The sequence below is a fragment of the Hylobates moloch genome, unplaced genomic scaffold (genome assembly GCF_009828535.3).
Source record: "Hylobates moloch isolate HMO894 unplaced genomic scaffold, HMol_V3 SCAFFOLD_3, whole genome shotgun sequence".
Lineage (NCBI taxonomy): Eukaryota > Metazoa > Chordata > Mammalia > Primates > Hylobatidae > Hylobates > Hylobates moloch.
Window position 1 is genome coordinate 26,731,909 of NW_026652278.1, and position 27,152 is coordinate 26,759,060.

Consider the following 27,152-nt stretch of genomic DNA (forward strand, 5'->3'; position numbering starts at 1 on the left):
TTCTTATTGAAAAACCAGAAAGATTAGAGACGCATACAGATATTTACCTACAAAGATCATCAGTGCAGCATCATGTCTAAAGGTAAAACGATGGCTGGGCACAGTGGCTCAAGCCTGAAGTCCCAGGACTTTGGGAGGCCGAGGTGGGCAGATCATGAGGTCAGGAGATGGAGACCATCCTGGCTAACACGGTGAAACCCTGTCTCTACTAAAACTACAAAAAAATTAGCTGGGCATGGTGGCGGGCACCTGTAGTCCCAGCTACTCAGGAGGCTGAGGCAGGAGAATGATGTGAACCCGGGAAGTGGAGCTTGCAGTGAGCCGAGATTGTGCCACTGCACTCCAGCCTGGGCAACAGAGCGAGACTCTATCTCAAGTAAATAAATAAATAAATAAATAAATAAATAAATAAATAAATAAATAAATAAAAGTAAAACAATAGCTATTACCAATACTCTGTGATCAGAAAACTAGTTAAGTCAACTATAGAATATTGTACAGCTGGCAAAACAGTGCATCCTAATATTACATTATGTGTTATGCTATGTTCGTGATATGATGCAAAAGTCTTGAAAAGAAAAAAGAGTGCCTACACAAACACTGAAAAAGTACTGAAGGATTAACAGCAAAATATTAAAGGTGGTTAATTCTAGATGGAGGGACTGTAAGAATGTTTTAGTTTCCTTTTTGTACTTCTGTATACTTAGTATTATATTTTCAATGAATACATATTCCTTTTGCAGTGAGATTTTTCAAAGCAGTGTTATTTTTAAAGCATGCTATTTAAAGAAATTATACAGGCCAGGTGTGGTGGCTCACACCTATAATCCCAGCACTTTAGGAGGCCAAGGTGGGTGGATCACTTCAGGTCAGGAGTTCGAGACCAGCCGGACCAACATGGTGAAACGCCATCTCCACTAAACATACAAAAATTAGCCAGGCGTGGTGGTGTGCTCCGGTAGTTCCAGCTACTTGGGAGGCTGAGGCAGGAGAATCGCTTGAACATGGGAGGCAGAGGTTGCAGTGAGCCAAGATCGCACCATTGCACTCTGCACTCCAGCCTGGATAACAGAATGAGACTCCTTCTCAATAAAATAAAATAAAATATACAAATAATGATAATAATAAAGCAGTCAAACATATTTCCAGATGGATGGTGGTGTGGTGGGATTGGTGGCAGCCAGGCAGCAGGAGGGCATGGTGACCCCTGTGGAATAGTCATAGCGAAGAAAGTCTCCTCTCTCTGGCTTCTCTTTCCTTTCTATCCTCATTGTGTCTCCAATGCTTTCATTTGCCCTTCTCATTCTCCTATCCTGTCTTTCCCATGTTCTCTTTTACTCCCTCTCTTTCCCTTTCCCTCCTCCTCTGCTCTCTTTTCTTTATCACACTGAGATATTTTCAAAACCAACTTTAGGAATTCACATCCATAGTGGACTACTGATTTAAAAACAGACCCCAAAATGACATAAATTAAAAGATGTGTTTTTCTTTTTTTGTCATCACACTGGTTTCCTTGGCCAAGCAGTTAATGAGTTCAAAAGCAAACTGGCATAGCCTTCAAAGTATTTTCACAAAATAGCTTCCCTGTCTTTACCCAGGTCCAAATCCCTTCACACCTTGTACTCAGAACTCCAGAAATTTTTCATCAACAAACAAAGTACAGGTAGTACGTCCCTAATGTGAAAATCCCAAACCCTAAATGCTCCAAAATCTGAAATATTTGAGTGACAACATGATGCCACAAGTGGGAAATTTCATACCATACTTCGTGCCATGGGTTCTGGTCGAAATGCAGTCACAACTTGGTTTTATGCACAGAACTACTAAACATATTATATGAAATTGGCCAGGTGTGGTGACTCACACCTGTAATCCCAGCACTTTGGGAGGCCGAGGCAGGCAGATCACTTGAGGTCAAGAGTTTGAGACCAACCTGGCCAACATAGTGAAACCTCATTTCCACTAAAAATACAAAAATTAGCCGGGTATGGTGGTGTGTGCCTATAGTCCCAGCCACTTGGGAGGCTGAGGCATGAGAATCACTTGAACCCAGAAGACAGAGGCTGCAGTGAGCCAAGATTGTCCCACTGCACTCCAGCCTGGGTGACAGAGCTAGACTCTGTCTCAAAAAAAAAATGTATAAAATTATCTTCTGGTTATATGTACAAGGTGTTAAAAAACATAAATGGATTTTGTGTTTAGGTTTGGGTTCCATCCCTAAGATATCTCAGTATGTATATACAGACATTCTAAAATCTGAAAAATAAAATCCAAAATCTGAAACCTTCTGGTCCCAGGTACTTCAGATAAGGGATACTCAGCCTCTACTAAGGAGAGCAGTTGCCATTTCACACCCCAGGAATTGCCTCTGCGATGAAGATCAATCTGATTTCCTATATCTAACCCAATTCAATTCTACTCCCTTCCAAGCTTTACTGACTGGATCTCTTTTCCTTCTCAATTGAAGTATTTGAGGGCAATAGCCTCTAGTGTATTTTTGCAGAAGTGCCAATACCCAACAATAAAGCAAGAGAAGGCTTTGTGTCATCATAATCTGACAAAGTATGGAAAAGCGACTACAAGGATAGCTAAACCAGCCTTACCTACAGGCCAGGCACTGAGTGTCCATGTAAAAACTGACACTGTGTTTTCTGAGAAGGGAGAGAATTTATTAGTCATTTTGCAAGTGACTGCAAAAAAGCCACCTTCAAACTTAGAAACTCTGCTATTTAAGGCCTACGCTGAAGAAATTAATATCTAGTCTGTTTCCAGTCTGTGGGACATGGGACCCCTCAAATATGTCTAGGCTCATGACTTCCAATACACATAATGCTTGCAGGATTTTGAAATGTCAGGATTTTCCATTATTTCTCCATATATATACATACATATATATATATATATATACACACACACACATATATATATACACATACATATATATATACATACATATATATATATATAGAGAGAGAGAGAGAGAGATATTATTATTTTTGAGACAAAGAGTCTCACTCTGTCACACAGGCAGGATTGCAGTAATGCAATCTCGGCTCACTGCAACTTCTGCTTCCTGGGTTCAGGTGATTCTCCTGCCCCAGCCTCAGAAGTAGCTGGGATTACAGGTGCATGCCACCATGCCAGCTAATTTTTGTATTTTTAATAGAAACGGGGTTTCGCCATGTTGGCTAGGCTGGTTTTCAACTCCTGGCTTCAAGCAATCCACCTACCTTAGCCTCTCAAACTGCTAGAATTACAGGTGTGAGTCGTCAAGACTGGCTTCTCTTTATCTTTTTAGTGTGTAAGACACACACATTACCTTCCTAGTTAACACTGTGTTGCCTCAGACACTAAGGGGTAATTTTTTTTTCTATGGAAAGAATTATTGAGATGAGTTAAGGACCTGGGTTAGTAATTCCAACCTTGATACACTCTGAGTGGTATGACTTTGGACATGGTATTTGCTCTCTGGAAGCCTGGGCTTTCTTAATTGTAGCAGGAGGTATTTGAACTAGTTAATCTCTAACAGACTTTCTGTCCCTAAAGGATTCCTTGATTCATACTCTTGACAGTAGTAGTAGCTACACATATTTCGTCTTTTACCTTTCACAACAATCATATTATTCAGTACTATTATCTCTACCCTTTTTTACAGGTGTTTTATAGAGCCCTAGAGAAATTAGAATGCCTAGGTTCCAGTCCTGTTGTATCTTTTATTAGCTGTATGCCCTTAGGCAAGTAAATTGCTTTCAGAGATAACCATGTCTTTCTCTTATCTTGTCATTATTTTTCCTGAATTTGTGTCATGTATGAATTTTCTAGGCACACAACATGTATTTTCACCCAAGTTGTTGACAATTGATGAGCAGGACACCAACAGGACACCTTGCGGCTCTATATGACATCAATCTCACACTTAATAGATGGAAACCAGCCATTGATTGACACCGGGGAACAATGGGTTTTTTTTCCTGATGCAGCTAAATGCCTTGTATTTTATGTATTTTTCCTCACACAGCTTTCAAGAAATGTTATGAGCATCAACTGACATGTTTATTTTTAATTTCTCTGTGTTCCATATTGAATTGTAAGCTTCACAAGGTACAGGGATTTTTCTTTTTTATTCAGTGCTAAACCCCTAATGTCTAGAACTACACCTAGCATTTGTAGTTACTCAGTAAACATAGTCAAAAATTTATTCATTTATTCATTAAAAAATTAATTCAGAATCAACCATCTGCCATACCTGGTGTTAAATATTAAGGATATTCCAGGAATCCTCAGTTTAGAGCAACAGTCTCCATGGTGACTTAACCTGCACCTGCACCCTAGGGGGGTAATTGGTGATTCACTGAGGTGTGGGAAAAAGATACTTTTTGATTATTCTTTGCTCCTATTTTAGTTTCTATTTTGTGTATATTTTCTAAAGTTAGTATGTAAGTACTGTACTGCATTTCCACAACTTATATCTAATAAACCATCATGTATTGGGGGTGCCTACTTTCACCCCCTTGCTTGATGTGTTCAAACAAAACATGTGGAGATAGCTATCTGGAATTCTCTTATGGAATATCATTTCCATGGGGTCAGGTTATCTCCAGCAGCAAAATGCTCAGGTTTAAATTTTCTTTTTTTTTTTTTTTTTTTTTTTTTTGAGACGGAGTCTCACTCTGTTGCCCAGGCTGGAGCTCAATGGCGCGATCTCAGCTCACTGCAAGCTCTGCCTCCTAGATTGATGCCATTCTCCTGCCTCAGCCTCCTGAGTAGCTGGGACTATACAGGTGCTCGCCACCACACCTGGCTAATTTTTTGTATTTTTTAGTAGAGATGGGGTTTCACTGTGTTAGCCAGGATGGTCTTGATCTCCTGACCTCGTGATCTGCCCGCCTCAGCCTCCCAAAGTGCTGGGACTACAGGCGCTCGCCACCATGGCCGGCTATTTATTTATTTTTTTGTATATTTAGTAGAGACGGGGTTTCATCGTGTTAGCCAGATGGTCTCCATCTTCTGACCTTGTGATCCACCTGCCTCGGCCTCCCAAAATGCTGGGATTACAGGCGTGAGCCACCACGCCCGGCCTGGTTTAAATTTTCGATTCCTTTTTTTTTTCTTTTTGAGACAGTCTCTCTCTCTCTGTTGCCCAGACTGGAGTGCAGTGGTGCAATCTCGGCTCACTGCAGCCTCTGCCTCCTGGGCTCAAGTGATTCTCCTGCCTCAGCCTCCCGAGTAGCTGGGATTGCAGGTATGTGCCACCATGCCAGGATAATTTTTGTATTTTTAGTAAGATGAGGTTTCACCATGTTGGCCAGGCTGGTCTCAAACTCCTGACCTCAAGTGATCCACCTGCCTTGAACTCCCAAAGTGCTAGGATTACAGGCATGAGCCACCATGCCCAGCCAAAACAATGGCAGTTTTCCCCAGGGGAAAAGTGGGCCAAACTCTGGACTTTCTTCTCTGAATTTCCATCTTCTCTCAGTTTTTGGCCTCATAATTCTTTTATTTCCTTGCTAGGTCTCTTACTACTTTTAATATTTACCCAACCTTTTTGGTCATCCATAGTGAGTCTATAGTTCAAATACCTAGTCCACTAACCTTGCCTTTTAAAACAATCCCTGGCTGGCCACAGCGGCTCACGCCTGTCATCTCAGAACTTTGGGAGGCCAAAGTGGACGGATTGCTTGAGTCCAGGAGTTCAAGACCAGCCGGGGCAGTATAGTGAGACCCTGGGATTACAGACGTGAGCCACCGTGCCTGGCCTTTTTAAAAAGTTTTAATAGAGACGGGATCTGGCTTTGTTGCCCAGGCTGGTCTCAAACTCCTGGACTCAAGCAACCCTCCCATCTCAGCCTCCCAAAATACTAGGATTACAGGTGTGAGCCACTGTGCGGAGCAATTCCTTTAAACTTATATTTGCTCTACCCTCTAGTCTGAAGTTCTTTGTCCTTAACAGAAATGGATAAAGAGAGGAGAAGTGGAGAGGTTCTCTCTTCTCCTGTCTTCCGTTACTGTGGCCCCTCTGGCCGCACGCAGGATCTCCAGCTTCCTTCCTCTCAACGCTGAATTTAACATCAACACAAGCACGCCCCTCCAGGAGGTCCTTAGCACTGCTTCTCTGTCCAAAACTCTTCCAGGCTTTCACCTTCCTGGCCCTCTTACTAAGATGATATCAGACTTATTAAGTATTCAAGATTTAAGAAAATCTCAGGTCTCCTCCCTATGGAAATGTCACTCATCCTTTTTTCTCTCCCTTTGTGATTTGTCCACATTTACTACCCACTTAGACTTTATTTTCCAGATGGAGAATATTTTCTTTTTATTAATAGTACAGCTGCATTAATTATTAGATTATTGCATATATACATCTTCCTTATAAAAATTCTTAAATTACTGATAAGGATAGGATCCCTTTGACTATTACCCACAAACCCCAAACTCTACCAAAAGTGACTACAATTATGAATTTTTAATGTGTATCTCCAATTTTTTTTCCCCACTTATGTGTATTTTTTCTTTGGGTCCATCAATAGGCAATGACTGAATAAATTGGATATTTTCATTTAATAGGTTGCAATAAAATAGAGATTTATCTCATTAATTTTATGTTCTGGTATGGAGCCATCTCCAAGATATATTATTGAGTACATTTAACAAGTTGCTAAAAATATGCAGGGTATGATACCACTAAAGTTTAAAAAGATAAACCTTATTAAAAATGTTTTAAGCTTTTCCTTTACCTTAATCTCATGCTCTTTTTGATCAGTTGAAATGCATTTCTCTGTATCTCATTGGCACTGTGATTTTTGTTTGGGGATCAGGAGCACTGATCTGAGCATGGTCCCTGGTATGTCTTTAGACCCCCCACATACTTTTATCCTTTTTTTTGCGGGGTGGGTAGGGGAGTGCAGTGGCATGATTTCGGCTCACTGCAAACTCCGCCTCCCGGGTTCAAGCGACTCACCTGCCTCAGCCTCCTGAGTAGCTGGGATTACAGACATGTGCCACCACGCCTGGCTAATTTTTGTATTTTTAGTAGAGATGGGGTTTCATTATGTTGGCCAGGCTCGTCTCGAACTTCCCACCTCAAGTGATCCACCAGTCTCGGCCTCCCAAAGTGCATGAGCCACCATGCCTGCACCACGCCCCTCTTAAAAAAAATATTTAAGAAACAACAAAGACAAAGAGGGGGCATAAAAGTGGGGAAATAAGAAGGAAACAAAAAAATGCAAACACTGATGGAAAAAGCAAAGTCATTAAATTAGAAAAGGGAAAGTGGGGAAAGGAAGGGGAGAGCTGCTGCAGAAAGCTTCTTGGCTGGTTTAGGTCTGGTCATTGTGATGTCTCTAGAGACAGGTTGCTTGTTTCTAAACATTGTTGTTTAAACTTTTAGTCCTATCTACCAAGCCCTTTGCTCAATAAACATCTTCACCTCCTCACTGCCCTCCTGAGCTTTATGTATTTCTTCATTCCAGGTCAGACTTGCGTGCCTCGCTTTGCTCCCCCCTACACCTATACACACACACACACACTCACACGCACACTCACATGCACACACACACTTTGCTGCAGACATCATAGCAATAAACACTTGGGCTTCTGGCTTGGGTAGTAAGGATGAAAAAATGAAGCATGTGGAGGGCTTCAGGTTGCTGGCAATGCTGATTCTCAGTAGGCCATTATGCATTAAGGAGATTAAGCATCGTTTTTATCTGTCTGTTTATCTATTGATCTATTTATTTGTTATTTTTAGTAGGTACCTTTGGTTCTGGAGAACCAATGTGACAGTGTGGGGGGCCAGAGAAATAAAAGCAGAAAGCAGACATGTTTCTTAAGCTAAAGGGAGAGGTTAAATGGCGCCTTAGGCTGCTTTGTAGATTATCTGGCCCATTTGCCCTTGTTGGACAGCACTTGAGACCTCAGGCTAAGATGCTGTATTCAAAAACAAAAGCTGTGGCCTTAACCAGGGTTATCTTGATGATGTTCGTCTGAGGGCCTAATTATAGTGGCAGGTGAAGGGGAAACCCTTGACTGTAGGAGAGGAAACCAGGGTATCTCACTGCCAATACCTGCCAGGCACTTTGGTAGCAGACAGGACCTGTTGCCCTCATGGGCTTTGTTTATGAAGAGGGGCTGTGAGAACATGAAGAGGAAGGCAGGGGTCTCCATCCCTCCAGCCTCTGTTCCTCTGCAGGTCCTTCCTCGTTTCTTCCCGTATGCCATTAACTGCAATTCTGAATCTGAATAAATAGGTGCTATCCCATCATGATATTTATTTGGTAATACTTGCTCTGAGGGTATCCACATCAGGACATTTTGTGGCTCTGCAGCATTTATTGGGCACTATATTAAGCTGGTGTAAACTTGGACAAAATGTCAGGCGAATGATAAACTAGTGACATTTCTGAGTTTCTCTGTAGAAAATGTCTACAAAGGCTGCATGTGGCTGATTGTATTTCAGAAGGCTGATATTGTGCTGCTCACATCACTGGTATACTGTTTCAGAGTGTGATTTATTTTTGTTCATATTCTTGTCTTTAGTGGTCTTTAGGTTTTATTTCAAGATAGCTCCTAAATGCGAACACCTACTTAAGATACTGGAAGTATAGATGCAGGAGGCTGCAATGGGCTTTGTCTTGTTTTCATCAACAAAACTCATCTAGATGACCTGTGCAACTTCACCTCATACTCCCTCAATAGCAAGGACCACACATAGACCAAGACTGAAGTTCTTTTCACCTGCTTATAAATGTATATGCTTACCTTTCTTTAGTGCCATCTCATGGCTTTCAGGATCAAATACAAAACCTTAGCATTACGCAAAAGGTGCTTTTTGATCGGGCCCCTCGTGTCTTTTCAGTTTTCTTTTACTAATCTACTTTGGAAACAATGGATCCAGCCTATTGACTTACAGTAGATGCCTATATGGGTCATCCTTTCTTTGAGCTAGGGCCCCAGTACCCGCTATTTGTCTGTAAATAGAATGCTCTTCACTCCTTCTGTCCATTGATCCTATTGCTGCATATACTTGAAGATTTGATTCATTTACTCCAAAGGGTTCCTGGACCTTGCTTTTCCTCCAGGTTTCCATCTGCAGGTGAAAGCTCATTTCTCCTGTGTCTTCAAATAGCACCTTGAATGTTAGAACCCTTTCTTCATTGGGTTACTGCCTCTTCTGTAGTTCTAAAGCTCTTAAGTGCAGTAATTATGTAGCCCTCATTCTTATTTCATAGTAGGGGTTTGGAAGGTTTCACTGACTAAATAAATGAATAAATAATTGAATTTTATTTATTCATATAGTTGATCTCTGAGCCATTGACTCATTTTTTTGTCTATTGACTTATGACATTTAATAATCTTGATAAATCATTTCTGTTAGCAAGGCATCCATGATATGTCAAGAATTTTTTTTATTTTTTTATTTATTTATTTTTTTTTTGAGATGGAGTCTCACTCTTGTCGCCCAGCCTGGAGTGCAGTGGCACGATCTCAGCTTATTGCAACCTCCACCTCCCAGGTTCAGGCGATTCTCCTGCCTCAACCGCTTGAGTAGCTAGGATTACAGGCGCCTGCCACCATGCCCGGCTAATTTTTGTACTTTTAGTAGAGACGGGGTTTTGCCATGTTGGCCAGTCTGGTCTCAAACTCCTGACCTCAGGTGATCCTTGGATTACAGGTGTGAGCCACTGCGCCTGGTCAAGAATTTTTTAATACCAACATAAATTTTAATTTCTTAGGTATTAATATTCCCCCACCCATTTCTTGAAATAAAAAGGGGGAAAGAAGAGAAGAAATAAATTAACTCTATTTCCTGAGCCCTAGCTGTGTGCCAGGAATCTTCTAGGTACTTAAAGATGTATATTACAGGAAAAATTATGTTAACTTATTTTAAAGACTAAAAAAGTGACAGCACAGAGATGTTAACTAACTTAACAAAGGTTACATACACAGATAAATTAATACATGCTGATATGGCTGGTTTGTGCACTTCTCTTTTCTCAAAAACCATTCAGTTAATGCTTTTTGATAATCTATCTGTGGCATGAAGGTGCCTGGCACAGAGATACAGAAAGGTTTGAGTCTGTCTGTCAATAAAGGAGATTGACAAATGAGTCACCAATTATAACATGGCCTAATTTTTTCTGTGCAAAAGTATGTTCATCATTCTGAAAGTCTCAGAAAGGATAACCAACTTGGCTTAAGTGGCACCCCTGCTGAGAATCCTATTTTCAACTTCAGTCATCTGCAGCTGAGCCACAGCAATAAGAGTTATGAAGGCAGAAGGATGAGAGGAGATCCCAGGCAGACACCAGGATGTACACAGAAAGACTCCCTTTCCCTTCCATAAAATTCATTTCAAGAAGGGAGTTCATTTTCCTGGTTCAACATAAAGGCAATATAAAGGTATACAAGATACATCTACCTATTGCCTTTTTTTAAATAATTAAAATATCCTAGACAAAATTTTTATCGTATATTTACAGAGAGGTTCTGAGTCCCAGAAATGAATAACATGCTATATTGGACATTAGTAAATATTGACTGGTGCAAAAATGTTGTGTATATATTTACTGAGAAAACTTGCTTCTCCGTACTTTGGCAAGCATAGAGAGTTCGGTGATAAAAGACAGAACACTTGCCTTTGGGAGTCCGGTGTAGTAAGAGAGTCATTTATGCAGACATGTGGCAAATCATTATGAACTATGACAGTGATATGTGCTGGATAATCTAGAGGCATAAAACAAAGGTGCCCGATCCCTTATGCTTAATACCAGAAGTCAGATTTGCCAACGTCTTTGGATAGAGATGCTTGAATATCAGTCTCAAGATCTCATTCTGCAAGTACGACCATGAAGAGTTCATTTTGTATTAAATTCTATGTTGATGCTGTTTTTCTTTGATGATTATAATGATGATGACGGTGATGTTTAATGATGAGGATGATGATGAAACACATAGTTGGTCTTAAAACACACAGAATACCACCTAACTCCATAGCTCCAGCTAAAATTTAGGAGCATATATAGGCTAGAGTAATGATATCATTTGGGTCAACTGCAGTGGTATGCTTTTCTAAGGTATCTGGTCAATGACAGGACCATTAAAATCAGCACTTATACAGACATTCAGCATTGATTGGCCTCAGCAATTAAGAACTCACTAGGTCATAAAGTAAAAGCAGCAATAATTCTTTATCATCTGTGACTGCTAGAGATACTCTTGGACCACAGGTCTAGGAGTGAGGACATCATCAAATAAAAATTATTGGAAACACTGTGGTTTGACTTTCATATGTAAAGCTTTGTTTTGTAGTTGTAATTGTTTTACTATAGATGAGAAAACATTTAGGCAGAATAAGGAGGTTTGTTAACCACAGTAGATTTGGGGAGAACAAAGAACTCTGTTTTGCTCTTGCCTCTTTTTTCTTTTTCTTTTCTTTTCTTTCTTTTTTTTTTGAGATGGAGTCTCGCTTTGTCGCCCAGGCTAGAGTACAGCAGTGTGATCTTGGCTCACTGCAACCTCCACCTCCCAGGTTCAAGGGATTTTCCTGACTCAGCCTCCCGATACAGGCATGCACCACCACACCCAGCTAATTTCTGTAGTTTTAGTAGAGACGGGGTTTCACCATGTTGGCCAGGATGGTCTCAATCTCTTGACCTCGTTAGCCGCCTGCCTTAGCCTCCCAAAGTGCTGGGATTACAGGAGTGAGCCCCCGCACCAAGCCTTGCCTCTTTTTTGTTTGTTGATAAGGCAGTGGGTTATGTCACTGGAAACAACAGCTTTGCCATTAAAGATAATACAAGATTTTTAAAAAACTACTGCTATTATTTATTTGAGACCATAAGCACTTGGAAAGCTACACGGAATCCAGGGTAATTATTTTGCCTCCCGTTGACACTAGCCATAAGCCAAGTAGATAGGCTTGCATGCTAGTTTTAACCTTGTGTTTCTGGGGTGCTGGGTTTCTCCTGGGAATAAGTGGTGGTAGTCATTTCAAGGATGAAACTTAAAGCAAGGTGGACAGTTGAACAACATGTAACTGCCCATTTTGAAATAAAACAGTTAACTGCCGAGCTTTCTGGATTGAGGCTTGTCAAGCAGCTCATTTTCTTTTTTAATGCTTGTGACTTGTGGTCTTGTCAGAAGAGGTCACCTGTGGATCCAGTTAATGCTTCAGTGTGCAGAGAGTCACCACCCAAAGCCTAGTAGTCGCTTCAGTACTTAACTGAAATGCTGATGAAAGGGTCACTTTCTGCCTGGATTCAAGCAGATTCCAGTGATTAAAATGTGCAAATGCATGTCCCATGTCTATATGAGGGAAATTATGAAACGCTTATTAGGAAATATCTGCTTCCTAGGGGAAGAACAAAGTAGGATTTAATGTTTCAAGCATAGGCTCTGAATTTCAGGCCATGTATCTATCAGAGAAAACTTATTGACAGCAATAACAGGGCCTTAAGGAGACTTCTTTTCTCCAGATGAAGAGTGATTAAGCCAGCTAGCCCTCAGCTTCTTTGAGTTGGGAAAACGAGTTTAAGTAAGTAGAGTTCTGGGGAATTCCCCTAGGACAATGATTAATGTACTTACTTCAGAAAACCCGCAGACCTTTATAGCTCCTTCGCTTTCTTTCTCTTTACCTCCTTCCTCTTGTCCTCCCTGCCTTTCCTCCTAACTTCTTTCCTTTTCTTTAGTCTTTCCTTCATTCCTTCCTTCTTTCATTTCGCATTTGACTGTTATATGCCAGGAACTATACCTATGAATATAAAGTGTGTAAAGAGAAGACCCTCCAGTAGCTTTATTGGGTATCTCTGTGTGTGTATCTTTTGTATTTGTGTGTTGTGTGTGTGTCTGTTGGGGGAAGGGGATGCCTTCATACTGAAAAAACACAAAAATAATTCTTTATAACAAACTCTGATAAGGATCTTACAGGATTTATAACAAACACTTGCTGATAGGAGGAAAAGGCTTTCCCTGTCGTAAATGAGACATATTTAACAGAGGAAGTGACTTTTCAGTTGTGTCTTAAACTGTGATTCAGGGGTTAGGTGAAGCTGGAGAAGAGCATCTCAAGCGGAAGGCAGAAGCTTACAGAGACTCACAGAGGGGCGAGGAGATGAGTGTGGCACTTTCAGGCAATGGCAGCATCTTTCAGTGTGGCAGGAGATGAGGCAGCAAAAGTGAGATGGACCCAGTCTGTGTAGGGTCGTGGATACCACACTAGGCTCTGGAGGAATAAGTACTTTTTTTTTTTTTTTTTGAGACGGAGTCTCACTCCGTCGCCCAGGCTGGAGTGCAGTGGTGTGATCTCAGCTCACTGCAAGCTCCACCTCCCGGGTTCACGCCTCCGGAGTAGCTGGGACTACAGGCACCCACCACCACACCCAGCTAATTTTTTGTATTTTTAGTAGAGATGGGGTTTCACCGTGTTAGCCAGGATGGTCTCGATCTCCTGACCTCGTGATCCACCTGCCTCGGCCTCCCAAATTGCTGGGATTACAGGCATGAGCCACCCCGCTCGGCCGGGGATAAGTAGTTTTAACATCTGCATTTTCTAGCCTTGATTGAGTGGCCCGGCTGAGTGGCTGGAGGCAGGCAGAGGGACTAGTTTGGAGGCATTTCACTGTTTTCTGTGTAGAAATGGAATAAATTAAAGTTCTGCAAAGCCTGATTTTTTTCCAAAAGTGCAGATGTTGCCAAGTTTAATTAATCTCATTGTATAAAAATCCTAGAGATAAAATGTGATTGCCCAAATTATTTATGTTCCAGAATAATAATTATTTTCTATTTAATACAGCTTACTGCAGGATTACACAGAATAATATGTGTCTCCAAGGCATTTTAAATAGGCTTTTATTTTGCTTACACATATGGTTTCAGGCACGTATCAGAAAGTGAGGTGCATCTATTTCTCTTCACAGGGGTTCGACAATACAGAGAATCGTCATTCTGCTGTAACTGCTGCTGTATTGGTTGAGTCACAGGCTTTGCTCATAGGGCAGTAGTAGATGGTTTGGCACATTTCAGTGAAAAAATCAATTAGATTAGTGTGCTACGGGAATCACTGTTCGAGTCACCCAGCTGAAGCAGCATGCCTGGCATCTGCCTAATAAGTTTTGAAAGTTTAATACACTGTCACTGGGGTTGTTGCAAGAGTACACACACAACATGCATAGGACCTGTATGCAAGTCCCAGCTAATAACATGCAACATCCTTGCTGGAATGCAGCCTGCCTTTCATCAAGTGAAGTTTTCATTATCATTTTTATTTTAAGTGGAAATTTTACTGTCAGGCTGTATAAATAAATAGAGTAGATATATTCTAAGGATTGTAGGTTTAGATGCCTGTGGATATTAATAGTCTGGGGGCTCTACCGAGTTCCTTTAAGGCACATGTGAAGTCATTAATATGAGTGTTTCTTTTCACGTTTCTCCATTTTTTAGGTCCGTGATGGGGTCAAATAAAGAACCAGACCTTGTGCATCTTGAGGCCAGAACTGTGGATGGTCGTAAGTAAATCAGCTTTGCCGCAGTGTTCATAGTAATATTAGTTCTATGACTCTGTCATGAACTGAGTCTGTGTGATAATCTCATGGTGTATGCAGAGTAATAGTGGATGTGTGGTTTCTGAGGATTTGGGGTTGCAGGGGTGACCTGCTTCTTTTGACTCTAAGCTAGTAAAGTGCAGGTATCTTCTGTTCAGAAGAGCTAAGGATAGGTAGGCAGGCACAATGGCACAGTGGCAATAATCGTGTGATTTGGGCATGAAGACATTTCCTGTCTTCAGTAATGCAAAGTTGTCTTAATAATTTTTCATAAATATATATTTTCATATATACTTATAAATATATAGGTTATCTAGAAATATGTATATTTTGATAGTAGTGATACCAGCACAGCCCTCTCATCCAATCAAAGTGTCTTTCCAGGTAAAGAGAATACCCCCAGACTGTTGATTCCTGAAATGTTTTGTTGTTGCTGCTGCTGCTACTGTTTTGTGTTGAATTGTTTCTTCAGTCTCCTTATTTTGTCAGATACCATCCGGGCCATGCCTCACTGTCTTGTTTGGAGATTCACAAAACACTTGGAAAGAATTTAAAAAAAAAGAGAATTTTTCTGTATGTCCCCATCAGAGGCAGCAGGAGGAGAATCAGTTGAGTGAATTGCTCACCCTTCAGTAGTTCTCATCAACTCCGGTGGTTATGCTGCAGTGAAGGACAGGACTACACTTTGTGGCCTCATGACAACGTTGTAGGTTGTTTTTCTCATTTCACATATGAAGAAACAAAGGCATAGAAAGCTTAAGTAATAATATAGCTAAGCTAATATGGTAAATAAGTAGAGGACAGTGATGTCTATCTCACAGAGCCTATTCAGGTGAGAATTCAAGAAACCCATGCATATAAAATACTTCACACAATGCCTCACCTACTAACACCAGCAATGAGTGTTTCCTTCCCCTTCTGTGGTACGGAGGATCCTCAGAAGGGCTAAGCATTTGAGGGGGTACGTAGGCCTAGGATAGAGCACTCCAGGTGAGAGGGGTAAAAGAAAATGAGAAAAGGGGGAAACTGTATATAGAAGTGGGTGAGGGGAGAAAAGACAGGGAGAAAGAAAGAGGTCCCAGATGTAGAGGAGAGGAAGAGAATGGACTATCCACAATTACCACAGAGCAATGAGGCTGTTGTAGGCTGCCCAGCACTGGCCCAGCGTGACCATCTCATTTCCAAGACATTCCCAGTTTCTAAAATATCCCTCACAATTTGGAAGCACCCTAATCACTGCCGTTGTGCCTGTCTACCATTCCTTAGCTCTCCTGAACACCAAGGCAGAAGATCCTGCACTTTACCAGCTTACAGCCAAACAAAGCAAGTCACCCCTACAACCCAAACTCCCCAGAAACCACACATTTTTCATTACTATGAATGTACCTTGAGATTTCTCATCTCTAAAGGTTTGTTTCCCTTTTGGGGGAGTGAATATATTTTTTGACAGAGTCAGTGGGGGCACAGGTTAGGGGTCAAGACTGACGATCATCCTCTGTAACCCAGGCCAAGCTGCCACGTGTAACATGCCCAGCACTGTGCCTGACACAGAATGAGCTCAACAGGTCAGAGCAGCTTTCCCACCTCCTCAGGGGGCTGGCTCTGGTGGTGACTACTCCATTTCCCTGGAGCAGGTGATGTTATCTTGGATTCCAAGGTCCAGTTCCTGCTACATAACAGAGATCAATATTTTCTTAATGCAAAAGTAAACACATCATTGTTTAAAAGTCTTGCTTACTAGAGATAGAGACCATCCTGGTCAACATGGTGAGACCCCCATCTCTACTAAAAAACAAAAATTAGCTGGGTGTGGTGGTGCGTGCCTGTTGTCCCAGCTACTTGGGAGGCAGAGGCAGGAGAATCACTTGAACCCGGGAGGCGGAGGTTGCAGTGAGCTGAGATCGCGCCACTGCACTCCAGCCTGACAACAGAGCGAGACTCCATCTCAAAAAAAAAAAAAAAAAAAAAGTCTTGCTTACTTCCCATTGCTTTGATGATAAAGAGCTAAATTCTCATCTTGACCTATAGCTCCAGCATAACTTGTGCCTGCCCATTCCCTCAGCCTAATCTTAGTCTGCCCTCTCCTCACTCCTTGCCTTCAGGCCTTTAGGCGAGTTTTCAATTCTTGGAACATACAGGGGTATGTGTCTTGCCATAAAGCCTTGGTACATGCTGTTTTCTCTATCTGGAATATCCTTCTTTCTTGCCCGTACCCTGACCAATCGTGCATAATTCATTACTGTGGATGGTTCAGACCTCAGGTTAATCGCCTATTTCTTAGAAAAGCCTCTCATAAACTCTCAATCTAAATGAGTTTCTTATTTTGATTGCTTTTATACAACTATGTTTTTTTTTTTCTTTATCACGTTCTTCTCTGTTTGAAATTATACTTTCTTTTTACGTGATTATTCCATCACAACTGTTTCTCGCCACCAGTCTGTAAGTTTTATGAGAGCAGGGACCATGTATATCATATTCAATATTGTATCTCCAGAGCCAGGAATGGTAGCACACATCTGTGTTCTCAGCTACTCAGGAGGCTGAGGCAGGGGGATCATTTGAGCCCAGGAGTTCAAGACTGTAGTGCACTATGAACACAACTGTGAATAGCAACTTTACTCCAGCCTGGGCAACATAGTGAGATCCCATCTCAAAACAAAAACCTTATGTCTCCAGTACATGCCATGGCATCTACATGTAGAGAGATCTCACTAAGCATACGTTGAGTGACTGCATACCCGGCTGACCAGTTGTCAGGGTTACCAGTGGCTATCTCACCTCACTTACCAGGTTGTCTGAAAATGCTAGAGCCTTGCATCTTAAACCTTAGCATGTATGCTACCCACCTAGGGACCTTGTTAAGATCTGCATTGTGATTCAGTAGGGGCCTGAGAGTCTGCATTTCTTTTTTTTTGTTCTTTCTTTCTTTCTTTTTTTTTTTTTTTTTTTGCTGAGGCAGAGTCTCGCTCTGTCGCCCAGGCTGGAGTGCAGTGGTACTATCTCGGCTCACTGCAAGCTCTGCCTCCCAGGTTCACGCCATTCTCCTGCCTCAGCCTCCTGGGTAGCTGGGACTAGGCGCCCACCACCACGTCCAGCTAATTTTTTGTATTTTTAGTAGAGATGGGCTTTCACCGTGTTAGCCAGGATGGTCTTGATCTCCTGACCTCGTGATCCGCCCGTCTCGGCCTCCCAAAGTGCTGGGATTACAGGCGTGAGCCACCGCACCTGGCCGAGAGACTGCATTTCTAACAAGCTCCTAGATGATATCCATGCTGGGGGTCTGTGAAACATGCTTTGAGTAGCAAAGTTCCACAACAGAAAATTAGTGAAAGAGCTTGAGGGTCTGTTTCCCATGATCGCACACCTACTTTAGGAAGCTCTGGATGCAATTGGTGGCATCCTGGGTTGCTTTCATTTTCAAGCTTTTGGGCATATGCTGCTGGTTTCTGGCTTGTGGCATCCAATGCACATGACGCTTTATCCTAAAAACAATGAGGCCATCACTCTCTGTGATCTGCACATTTTCTTACAGCCAGCATTATTCCCGTGCTCCCTGAAGGCATGGCGGTTGATGATGCCAAACTGTCATCTCAGGCTTAGCTTTCACAAAGCATGAAATATATCAGTTCTAATTTTATTTATTTTACTTTACTTTTTTTTTTTTTTTGCAAAGGCAGCATCTTCAGAAACTATCCAAGAGTGAAAATTCAATAAAAGGATTTAATTTGAAAAGTTAGCCCTGTCAAAACAAAACAGAAAAAAAAAAACCTACCAATTGATTTAAAGGGTGTAAGCATAACACCTGACCTGTCACAGTGTAAAAACAAACAAAAACAAAAAAACAAACAAAAAAAAAAAGAGAGAAAGAGATGTCTCAATAACCAAGGCTCCAGTTAAAACAACAACAACAGTAACAAAATAAACAGAAGGAGGTTGGAAGTAAATAGCACAGAGAGGTCAGGGTAGCAAGGTGTTAGCAAATGTAGCGGGCAAAATTTGACAGTGTATTTATCAAAATCAGGTTACAGTCTCATCAATTGCCCTAAGAATTTCATATCTCTGTGTTATCTCTTTCTCATTTCCTTTTTTTTTCTTTTTTCCCGAGACAGCGTCTCACTCTGTCACCCAGTCTGGAGTGCAGTAGTGCCATCTCGGCTCACTGCAACCTCTGCCTCCTGGGTTCAAGCCATCCTCCTGCCTCAGCCTCCCAAGGAGCTGGGACTCCAGACGTGCGCCACCACACCAGGCTAATTTTTGTATTTTTGGTAGAGATGGGGTTTTGCCATGTTGGCTAGGCCGCTCTCAAACTCCTGACCTCAAGTGATCCACCTGCCTCTGCCTCTCAAAGTGCTGGGATTACAAGCGTGAGCCACCATGGCTGACCTCTTTCTCATTTCCTAATTGAGATCCTCTCTTTTTTTCTCCATCCATTCTTTATTGTTATTATTATTTATTTATTTATTTTTGCGTGTGTGATGGAGTTTTGCTCTTGTTGCCCAGGCTGGAGTGTAATGGCGTGATCTCAGCTCACTGCAACCTCCGCCTCCTGAGTTCAAGTGATTCTCCTGCCTCAGCCTCCTGAGTAGCTGGGATTATAGGTGCCTGCCACCACGCCCAGCTGATTTTTTGCATTTTTAGCAGAGAGGGAGTTTCACTATGTTGGCTGAGCTGGTCTGGAACTCCTGATCTCAGGTGATCCACCCACCTCGGCCTTTCAAAGTGCTGTGATTACAGACATGAGCCACTGTGCCTGACCCCATTCATTATTGTTTACGTATATGGAACCCATTGTTTTTATTCTAGGTTGTACATCTTATAGAGTATATGCCAAATATACTTTACAATAGTATAATGTTTTTTTGTTTTGTTTTGTTTTGTTTTTTTTGAAATGAAATCTCACTCTGTTGCCCAGCCTGGAGTGCAGTGGTACAATCTCAGCTCACTGCAACCTCTGCCTCCCGGATTCAAGGGATTCTCCTGCCTCAGCCTCCCCAGTAGCTAGGATTACAGGTGCCTACCTACCACCACGCCCAGCTGATTTTTATATTTTTAATAGAGATGGGGTTTCACCATGTTGGTCAGATCTCAAACTCCTGACCTCAAGTGATCCACCCACACTGGCCTCCTAAAGTGCTGAGATTACAGGCATGAGCCACCACACCTGGCCATCATGTTTTTGACTTTGAACCAGAAATTATTTTCTGATTTTAGTGTGTTCACATATTTTGTAGTCAAGACACTGAGACATTTGACACAGGAAAAATCCCTCACTTGCCAGTTTGGCTCTTCCCCATGGAGTGTGTTGTGAATCTTTATCTGGGTTTATTATTCAAAATTTAGTTTTGGTCTATTTCAGATGTCCCTGGATTACATGTTATACTTAATTTCTGTTTCCATTGAAATTCCCATATTTGAGGGGAGCTGAGCTCTGGAAAGCTTTAGTTTTTTACATGAGAAAAAAGAATTATATCTTTATTTTTATTTTTTTATTTTTATTTTATTTTATTTTGTTTATTTTTTTGAGACGGAGTCTCACTCTGTTGCCTAGGCTGGAGTGCAATGGTGCAATCTCAGCTCACTGCAACCTCCACCTCCTGGGTTCAAGCGATTCTCCTGCCTCAGCCTCCTGAGTAGCTGGGATTATAGGTGCCCGCCACCACGCCCAGCTGATTTTTTGCATTTTTAGCAGAGAGGGAGTTTCACCATGTTGGCTGAGCTGGTCTGGAACTCCTGATCTCAGGTGATCCACCCACCTCGGCCTTTCAAAGTGCTGTGATTACAGGCGTGAGCCACCATGCCCGGCCTTATATCTTTATTTTTATAAACCTTATAACTTACAAGATTACTTTCAATGGTAAGGGTTGAAAATAAACTGGAGTAGTATTAGCAATATAAGTGACTTTGTTGCAATAGAAATCACAGAAATTTTTAAATCATAATACAGTCATTATATCTGAAAATATTATTTATGCTCATTCTTTCCTCAAAATTGTAGTTATCAGACCTGCCAGTTGATCTTGATATATAATATATTAATTTAAAAAGTACATACAAGGGTATTAAATATTTGTTTTATAATCTTTTAATAACTTTATTTAAATTTAATTGAATTAGTTTTTTTGGTCCATTCTGGGTAATTTATTGTATGCATTAAAAACATTCTGGGCTGGGCGCAGTGGCTCATGCCTGTAATCCCAGCACTTTGGGGGGCCGAGGCAGAGGGATCACGAGGTCAGGAGATTGAGACCATCCTGGCTAACACGGTGAAACCCTGTCTCTACTAAAAATATAAAAAATTAGCCAGGCGTGGTGGTGGGTGCCTGTAGTCCCAGCTACTCGGGAGGCTGAGGCAGGAGAATGGCGTGAACCTGGGAGGCGGAGCTTGCAGTGAGCCAAGATGGCGCCACTGCACTCCAACCTGGGCGACAGAGCCAGACTCTGTCTCAAAAAAAAAAAAAAAAAAAAAAAAATCTGAAAAAATGGGTCCACAGGCTTTCTCAGATTGCTGATGGGGTCCATGGCACAGTGTCTGCATAGGAATGTGTGGTTATTTATATAAACTAGTACTTTATCTTAGATCCTCTAGAAAGCTTTTGTTCTGTGAGAGTCTACGGTTGGCACTGATGTTTCTTACCAACTGTCCTCTAATATCCTGTAGTTTACATCTGTGACAAGGATGTTATTCTTTCTTGTATTACTGTCTGCCTTGGGAGGTGAGCTGAAAAGAGCAGGCTCAACTACAGTCAATCACAGGATGTATTATTGGAAATTTTTGAACATATTTATTGCATGTGGCATTTATTATTGGCCCCTGAGTTCAAAGAGGACAAATTGACAGGTCCTTATCCATGAAGCAGATATTTTATTGTTTAAATATTCCTTGTGTGTGTGTGTGTGTGTGTATGTGTGTGTGTACATTGTAGGAGCCCAGTACATTAAAATACTAAAAAGGAAACCTACATTCTATTGATTTACCTAACATAGGTGCATTTGTGTGTGTGTGTGTGTGTGTGTGTGTGTGTGTGTAATGCATATAGTTAAAGAGAAAACACTGACCAAACTGTTGGATTGAAAGCTGTGTGAAAAGTTGTATCTTATTTAATCTCTGTTCTTTGTCCAAAAGATAACTTAGAGCCCAAAACATTTATTTTTATTTTTATTTTATTTTACTTTTTTAGTAGAGATAAGGTCTCACCGTGTTGCCCAGGCTGGTCTTAAACTCCTGGGCTCAAGCAATCCTCCTGCCTTGACCTCCCAAAGTGCTGGGATAGGCATGAGCCAGCACACCCAGATGAAACATTTAATATTTGTTGAATAAATATATTAGTGTGTCACTGTTTAGGTATATCTACTGAAAGACGGATCTTTAACCACTGGGTCTGTGAAGTCCTGGAGCACTAACAGATGAATGCAGGAGACTTACTACCTCCCTGAAACTGGGTGCCACATTTTATGCATATTTGATTTTGGGGGAAAATAACATAACTTTTATCAGAATTTTTCACATGGCAATTACACATGGATTTATAGTTGTATATTATGGTCATCTGTAAGAGAACCTGCAGTACCACCTTTGGCCATTATTGCTTCTGCCTTTTACTTCTGAAATAAAAGGCCCAACCCACATCCTGAATGTTTCTGTACTGGTGGTGATCTGTGCCAGCAGGAACAGGGGACAGGGGACAATTACTGGTCCCAGTGTTTATTTGCATGAGTAAGTAACCTCATAACAAGTTTCCCAAGGACTAATCTCATTCACTGGGGAACAACAAACCTTGGCCCTTTAACCAACTGTGAAAATGACTGCCTGAGAACTCTGTGAAATGAACCTCAAACTAGCATTTTAACAAGCAGAAATAAAATAAAAGAAACTCACAACTTTATATATAAACGATGCATCCCACTAATTCTGGTCTTGGGTAAGAACTGGAAATCTCATTTTCTATTTCCTATCTGCCAGCTTTCCAACCTAGTTTCCATATTGAACAGTAAGTGTGTCAAAATCTGGATAAGGTAAGCGCTGCTGAAATGCTTTGGGGAGGTAATAGAGACCTCAGTTCTCAAAGTCTTCAATATCTCAGCTATAGAATGTTTTTGCCATGAAAATAGATTACTTTTATACCAAGAAAAATAGCAGTGATAATAATAAAAAGATATATATACATATAAAACCTCATTTTTTATTGTTATATATATATGTGTGTATATATATATTTGCTATATTTCTCCAGAAATTGTTTAGGCTTATACAGATGAAGATGTATATGTATAGACACATATACTTACATGCATGTTCTTGTTGAAAAATTGTGGCAAATTTAGTGTTTGTGAATACAAATATAAGTTAAAAATCTTTTCATATCAGCACATATAAATTTAGCAACTTCATGGTTAATTGATATATACAACCCCATTATAAAGTCAACTATATTTAGTAATTACTAAATTATAGAGACCTTTGTAGATATAGAGACCTCTGGCTATTTCAAACAATGCGAATATATACACATGCACACATATTATTTATTTGGTTAGTCAGCATTCAAGCTCGTGTAAGCAGCAAACGGAAAGAGAATTTGATGAAGGAAAATTCCTGGGTCAGAGAGTATATACATTTCAAATTTTTGTAGACATTGTCAGATTGCCTCCTGAAATATTTGCAACAATGAATAGTCTATCAGTATGCAAATGCCTGTGTTTGCAAGCCCTCAGCAATCCTGGACATTATCGAAGACTTTTCAAATATAACTCATCTGAGAGCAAATTTTAAAAAGGCATATCCTTATTGTTTTAATCTGTATATATTTAATTAGGAGTGAGGTTGAGAATTTTTATTTGTTTTTCTTCACTACCTTTATTTCTTTTTCGGTGAACTTTAAAAAATCAAATCTTTTGAATAGAAAAGATGAAACCTTTGGCATTGATACACATTTAAAAATATCGAATTGGCATCCCCACTTTGGCCAAAGTTCCAACACTAGCACAACAGTTGCCATTATTAGACCCCGCATTTCATAGTCTTCCTTTATCTTCTTTTTTAGTCAATTTATTAATAACTTCCAAGGTAGACCTTGGAAGAGGTCAGACGTTTCCATTTCTGGTCAACTTCAGATTCTGACAGATCCTTACCACTTCCCGACATGCTGAGAAAATGCACATTCTCACCTCTCTTCTAGCCCCAAATAAAGCATCAAGGTTTAGCTAGTACAGCCAGAATCTAGTACTATGCTTTTTTTTTTTTTCCTAGCAGTGTTATTCTGACCCCATATTTCATATTGCAAAAGGCTCTTGATTTCAATGACTAGTGATATCCACTTGGCCTCTCTGATTTAGCAGCCTGAAGACAGCCCTAACAACCACCCAGAAAAGCATGAAATAAGATAACACGGGCCTCCTAGCACAGCATTGAAAAGCCTGATAGTGACAGTACAACAACAGGCTCAGCTGGGCAGCTTTCAAATTGGGTTCTTTGTAGCCATTATATGCCACTTCCTCTGCTTCCCAGGTGCCCACCCACCTGCATGAAGGTCTGTGTCCTTATCTTCCATGCTGAGGCTGAGAGAACAAAGGTGCACAAAAAACTTTTCACTCACAGGCCTTAACTTTAGGACAAAGATCTAGGCTTTGGGTCTTTGGTATCTTTCAGAATAAAATAGCAGCACTCCATATAACATGCAGATGTGGTAATCCCGAAGTGCTGAAAAATTTCTAATGTTCAGGCCAGGTGCGGTGGCTCATGCCTATAATCCTAGCACTTTGGGAGGCCGAGGCGGGCGGATCACAAGGTCAGGAGATCGAGACCATAGTGAAACCCTGTCTCTACTAAAAATACAAAAAATTAGCTGGGCGCAGTGGCGGGCGCCTGTAGTCCCAGCTACTCAGGAGGCTGAGGCAGGAGAATGGCGTGAACCCGGAAGGCGGAGCTTGCAGTGAGCCGAGATTGCGCCACTGCACTCCAGCCTGGGTGACAGAGCAAGACTCCGCCTCAAAAAAAAAAAAAAAAAAAATTTCTAATGTTCCTGACTCCTGCTTTAAAAAGTAGCATCGTAAAGACCCTGGCATTTACTCACATATTTTCTTCCTTTGTCCTGTAAATTCTCAAGCAACAATGATGCTAGGATCATGCATTATATTCCTATTATTTATCTGGTGTGAGTACACTAGATACTTTTCAGGTGCCTTACTTATAACAATCCTTGGAGGTAGATACTATTCTTATTTTCCTCATTTTAATGATGGGGAAATGGGGCTTACAAAGATTAAGTGTTTTTTCCATTGTTTCAGAGTTAGGATTTAAAGCCAAGTCTGTTTCACTCTGGACCTATTATTCATTCATTCAAAAAATATTGTTGGACATCTACGCCACATCAGATGCTCTTCTAGGCATGAATGAGGGATGATTAGGAATTGATGCAAAGGCTCTGCTCTTATAAAGTTTACCTTCTAGTTAGGGGAGATGTTATAAAAAATGTATGAGGTATTTGTATGAGAAGTGGAGCTACAAATGTATGAGAAAAACAGAGTAGGGAGAATAGACAGTGATCAGAGAAAGAGGGCCATCAAGGAAGAAATCTCGGATAAGGTGGCATTTCGTATTTAAGCCAAGTCTATATGGAAATATGGGAGAGACCTGTGTGTCTGCCTGGTGGAAGAGCATTCCAGACAAATGGAAGGGTACATGCAAAGGATATGGATATGAGCATGCTTAGCATGGCTGAGGCATAACAGAAGGCCAGGTGGCTGGAATAGAGAGAGGGGCGGGCAAACATGTCATCTGTCTTTATTCCATTATCTGAGACAAGGACTGTGCCATACTGTTCTTTGTTGAGCATCTCCTATGTTTCAGGTATGATAGCTGGTATGGAGGGTGATAAAAATAAACAAGAAATTGTTAATTGAGGCCGGGCGCAGTGGCTCACGCCTGTAATCCCAGCACTTTGGAAGGCCAAGGCAGGTGGATCACGAGGTCAAGAGATCGAGACCATCCTGGCCAACATGGTGAAACCCCGTCTCTACTAAAAATACAAAAATTAGCTGGGCATGGTGGTACTTGTCTACAGTCCCAGCTACTTGGGAGGCTGAGGCAGGAGAATCGCTTGAAACTGGGAGACGGAGGTTGCAGTGAGCCAAGATGGTGCCACTGCAATCCAGCCTGGCAACACAGCGAGACTCCATCTAAAAAAAAAAAAAAGAAAAACTGTTCATTCAATGCATCCACATGTCTTAGAGGCAGTGTCTCTCTGTTCTGAAATTAATCTTATAGCATGCAGACACATCTAAGTAAATGTGCACACCTTCTCCCCTCACTCCCCCTTCCAAAAATAAAAATAATACACCTGGAGAAGAAACTGGAAACTGTATGCTTTCTCCTTCATGAGCTAAATGGTTTCATTTCTTCCTCCCCGCTTTCCACTTTCATTCTTGCTTGCTTTCTTCTTTTCTTCCTACTTTTTATCCTTCTCTCTCTGTCTCTGTCTCTCTTTAACTCCTTCTCCTATTCTCTGCTGTCTTTGTAAACTTAATTTGGACATGAGAGGTGAAGCCAGCTGGGCTTCTGGATTGGGTGGGGACTTGGAGAACTTTTGTGTGGAGCTAAAGGTTTGTAAATGCACTAATCAGTGCTCTGTGTCTAGCTAAAGGTTTGTAAATGCACCAATCAGCACTCTGTAAAAATGCACCAATTAACAGTCTGTGTCTAGCTAAAGGTTTGTAAATGCACCAATCAGCACTCTGTAAAAACACACCAATCAGCACTCTGTGTCTAGCCAAAAGTTTGTAAATGCACCAATCAGCACTCTGTAAAAATGGACCAATCAGCACTCTGTAAAATGGACCAATCAGCAGGACATGGGCAGGGCCAAATAAGGGAATAAAAGCTGGCCACCCCAGCCAGCAGTGGCAACCCACTCAGGTCCCCTTCCATGCTGTGGAAGCTTTGTCCTTTTGCTCTTTGCAATAAATCTTGCTGCTGCTCACTCTTTGGGCCCGCGCTAACTTTATGAGCTGTAACACTCAGCATGAAGGTCTGCGGCTTCACTCCTGAAGTCAGCAAGACCATGAGCCCACCAGAAGGAAGAAACTCTGGACACACCGTCTTTAAGAACTGTAACACTCACCGTGAGGGTCTGCAGCTTCATTCTTGAAGTCAGCAAGACCAAGAACCCATAGGAAGGAACCAATTCCGGACACAGAAAGTTATGTGATGTGGTTCTCAGTTCTCCATGATTGAGTGTGACTTTGTATATGATTTTCTGTCTTTACCCAACTAAACTAGGTTCTAGTGTGGGTTTCCAGTAGGACTTTCTCGCAAAACATGCAGCCAGTGTTCCCCAAACACATCTCACATTCTTTCATGCCTCTCTGCTCCTGCCCAGTGCTCCTTCTTTCTGGAATGATAAGTTATCCTTGTCATCATTCCAGGCAGCCTTCTAGGCTTTCCCTCAGCTTTTCCATCATGTCCCCGTCCCTGACAAAAGTAATTCCCTCTATAACATAGACTGAATAGTAAAATAGTCTCTAGCCTAAAGAGGACGAAATAGGCCATGGAGGAATAACAAGTCCACAGCTCTGTGTGATACAAAGTGAAATAAATTCAGGGTCACAGGAAAAGTTTCT

General features: G+C 41.3%; 1 protein-coding gene across 3 annotated transcripts in view; it reads left to right on the forward strand.

The window, feature by feature from the left end:
• Window positions 1-27,152, forward strand: part of SORCS1 (sortilin related VPS10 domain containing receptor 1) — a 602,630-nt gene that overhangs the window by 429,017 nt on the left and 146,461 nt on the right. For all 3 annotated transcript variants that reach the window (XM_032178269.2, XM_058436040.1, XM_032178276.2), the window contains exon 6: window positions 14,437-14,501. In XM_032178269.2, coding sequence (XP_032034160.1) covers window positions 14,437-14,501 — 65 coding nt within the window. The remainder of the gene's footprint in view (window positions 1-14,436; window positions 14,502-27,152) is intronic.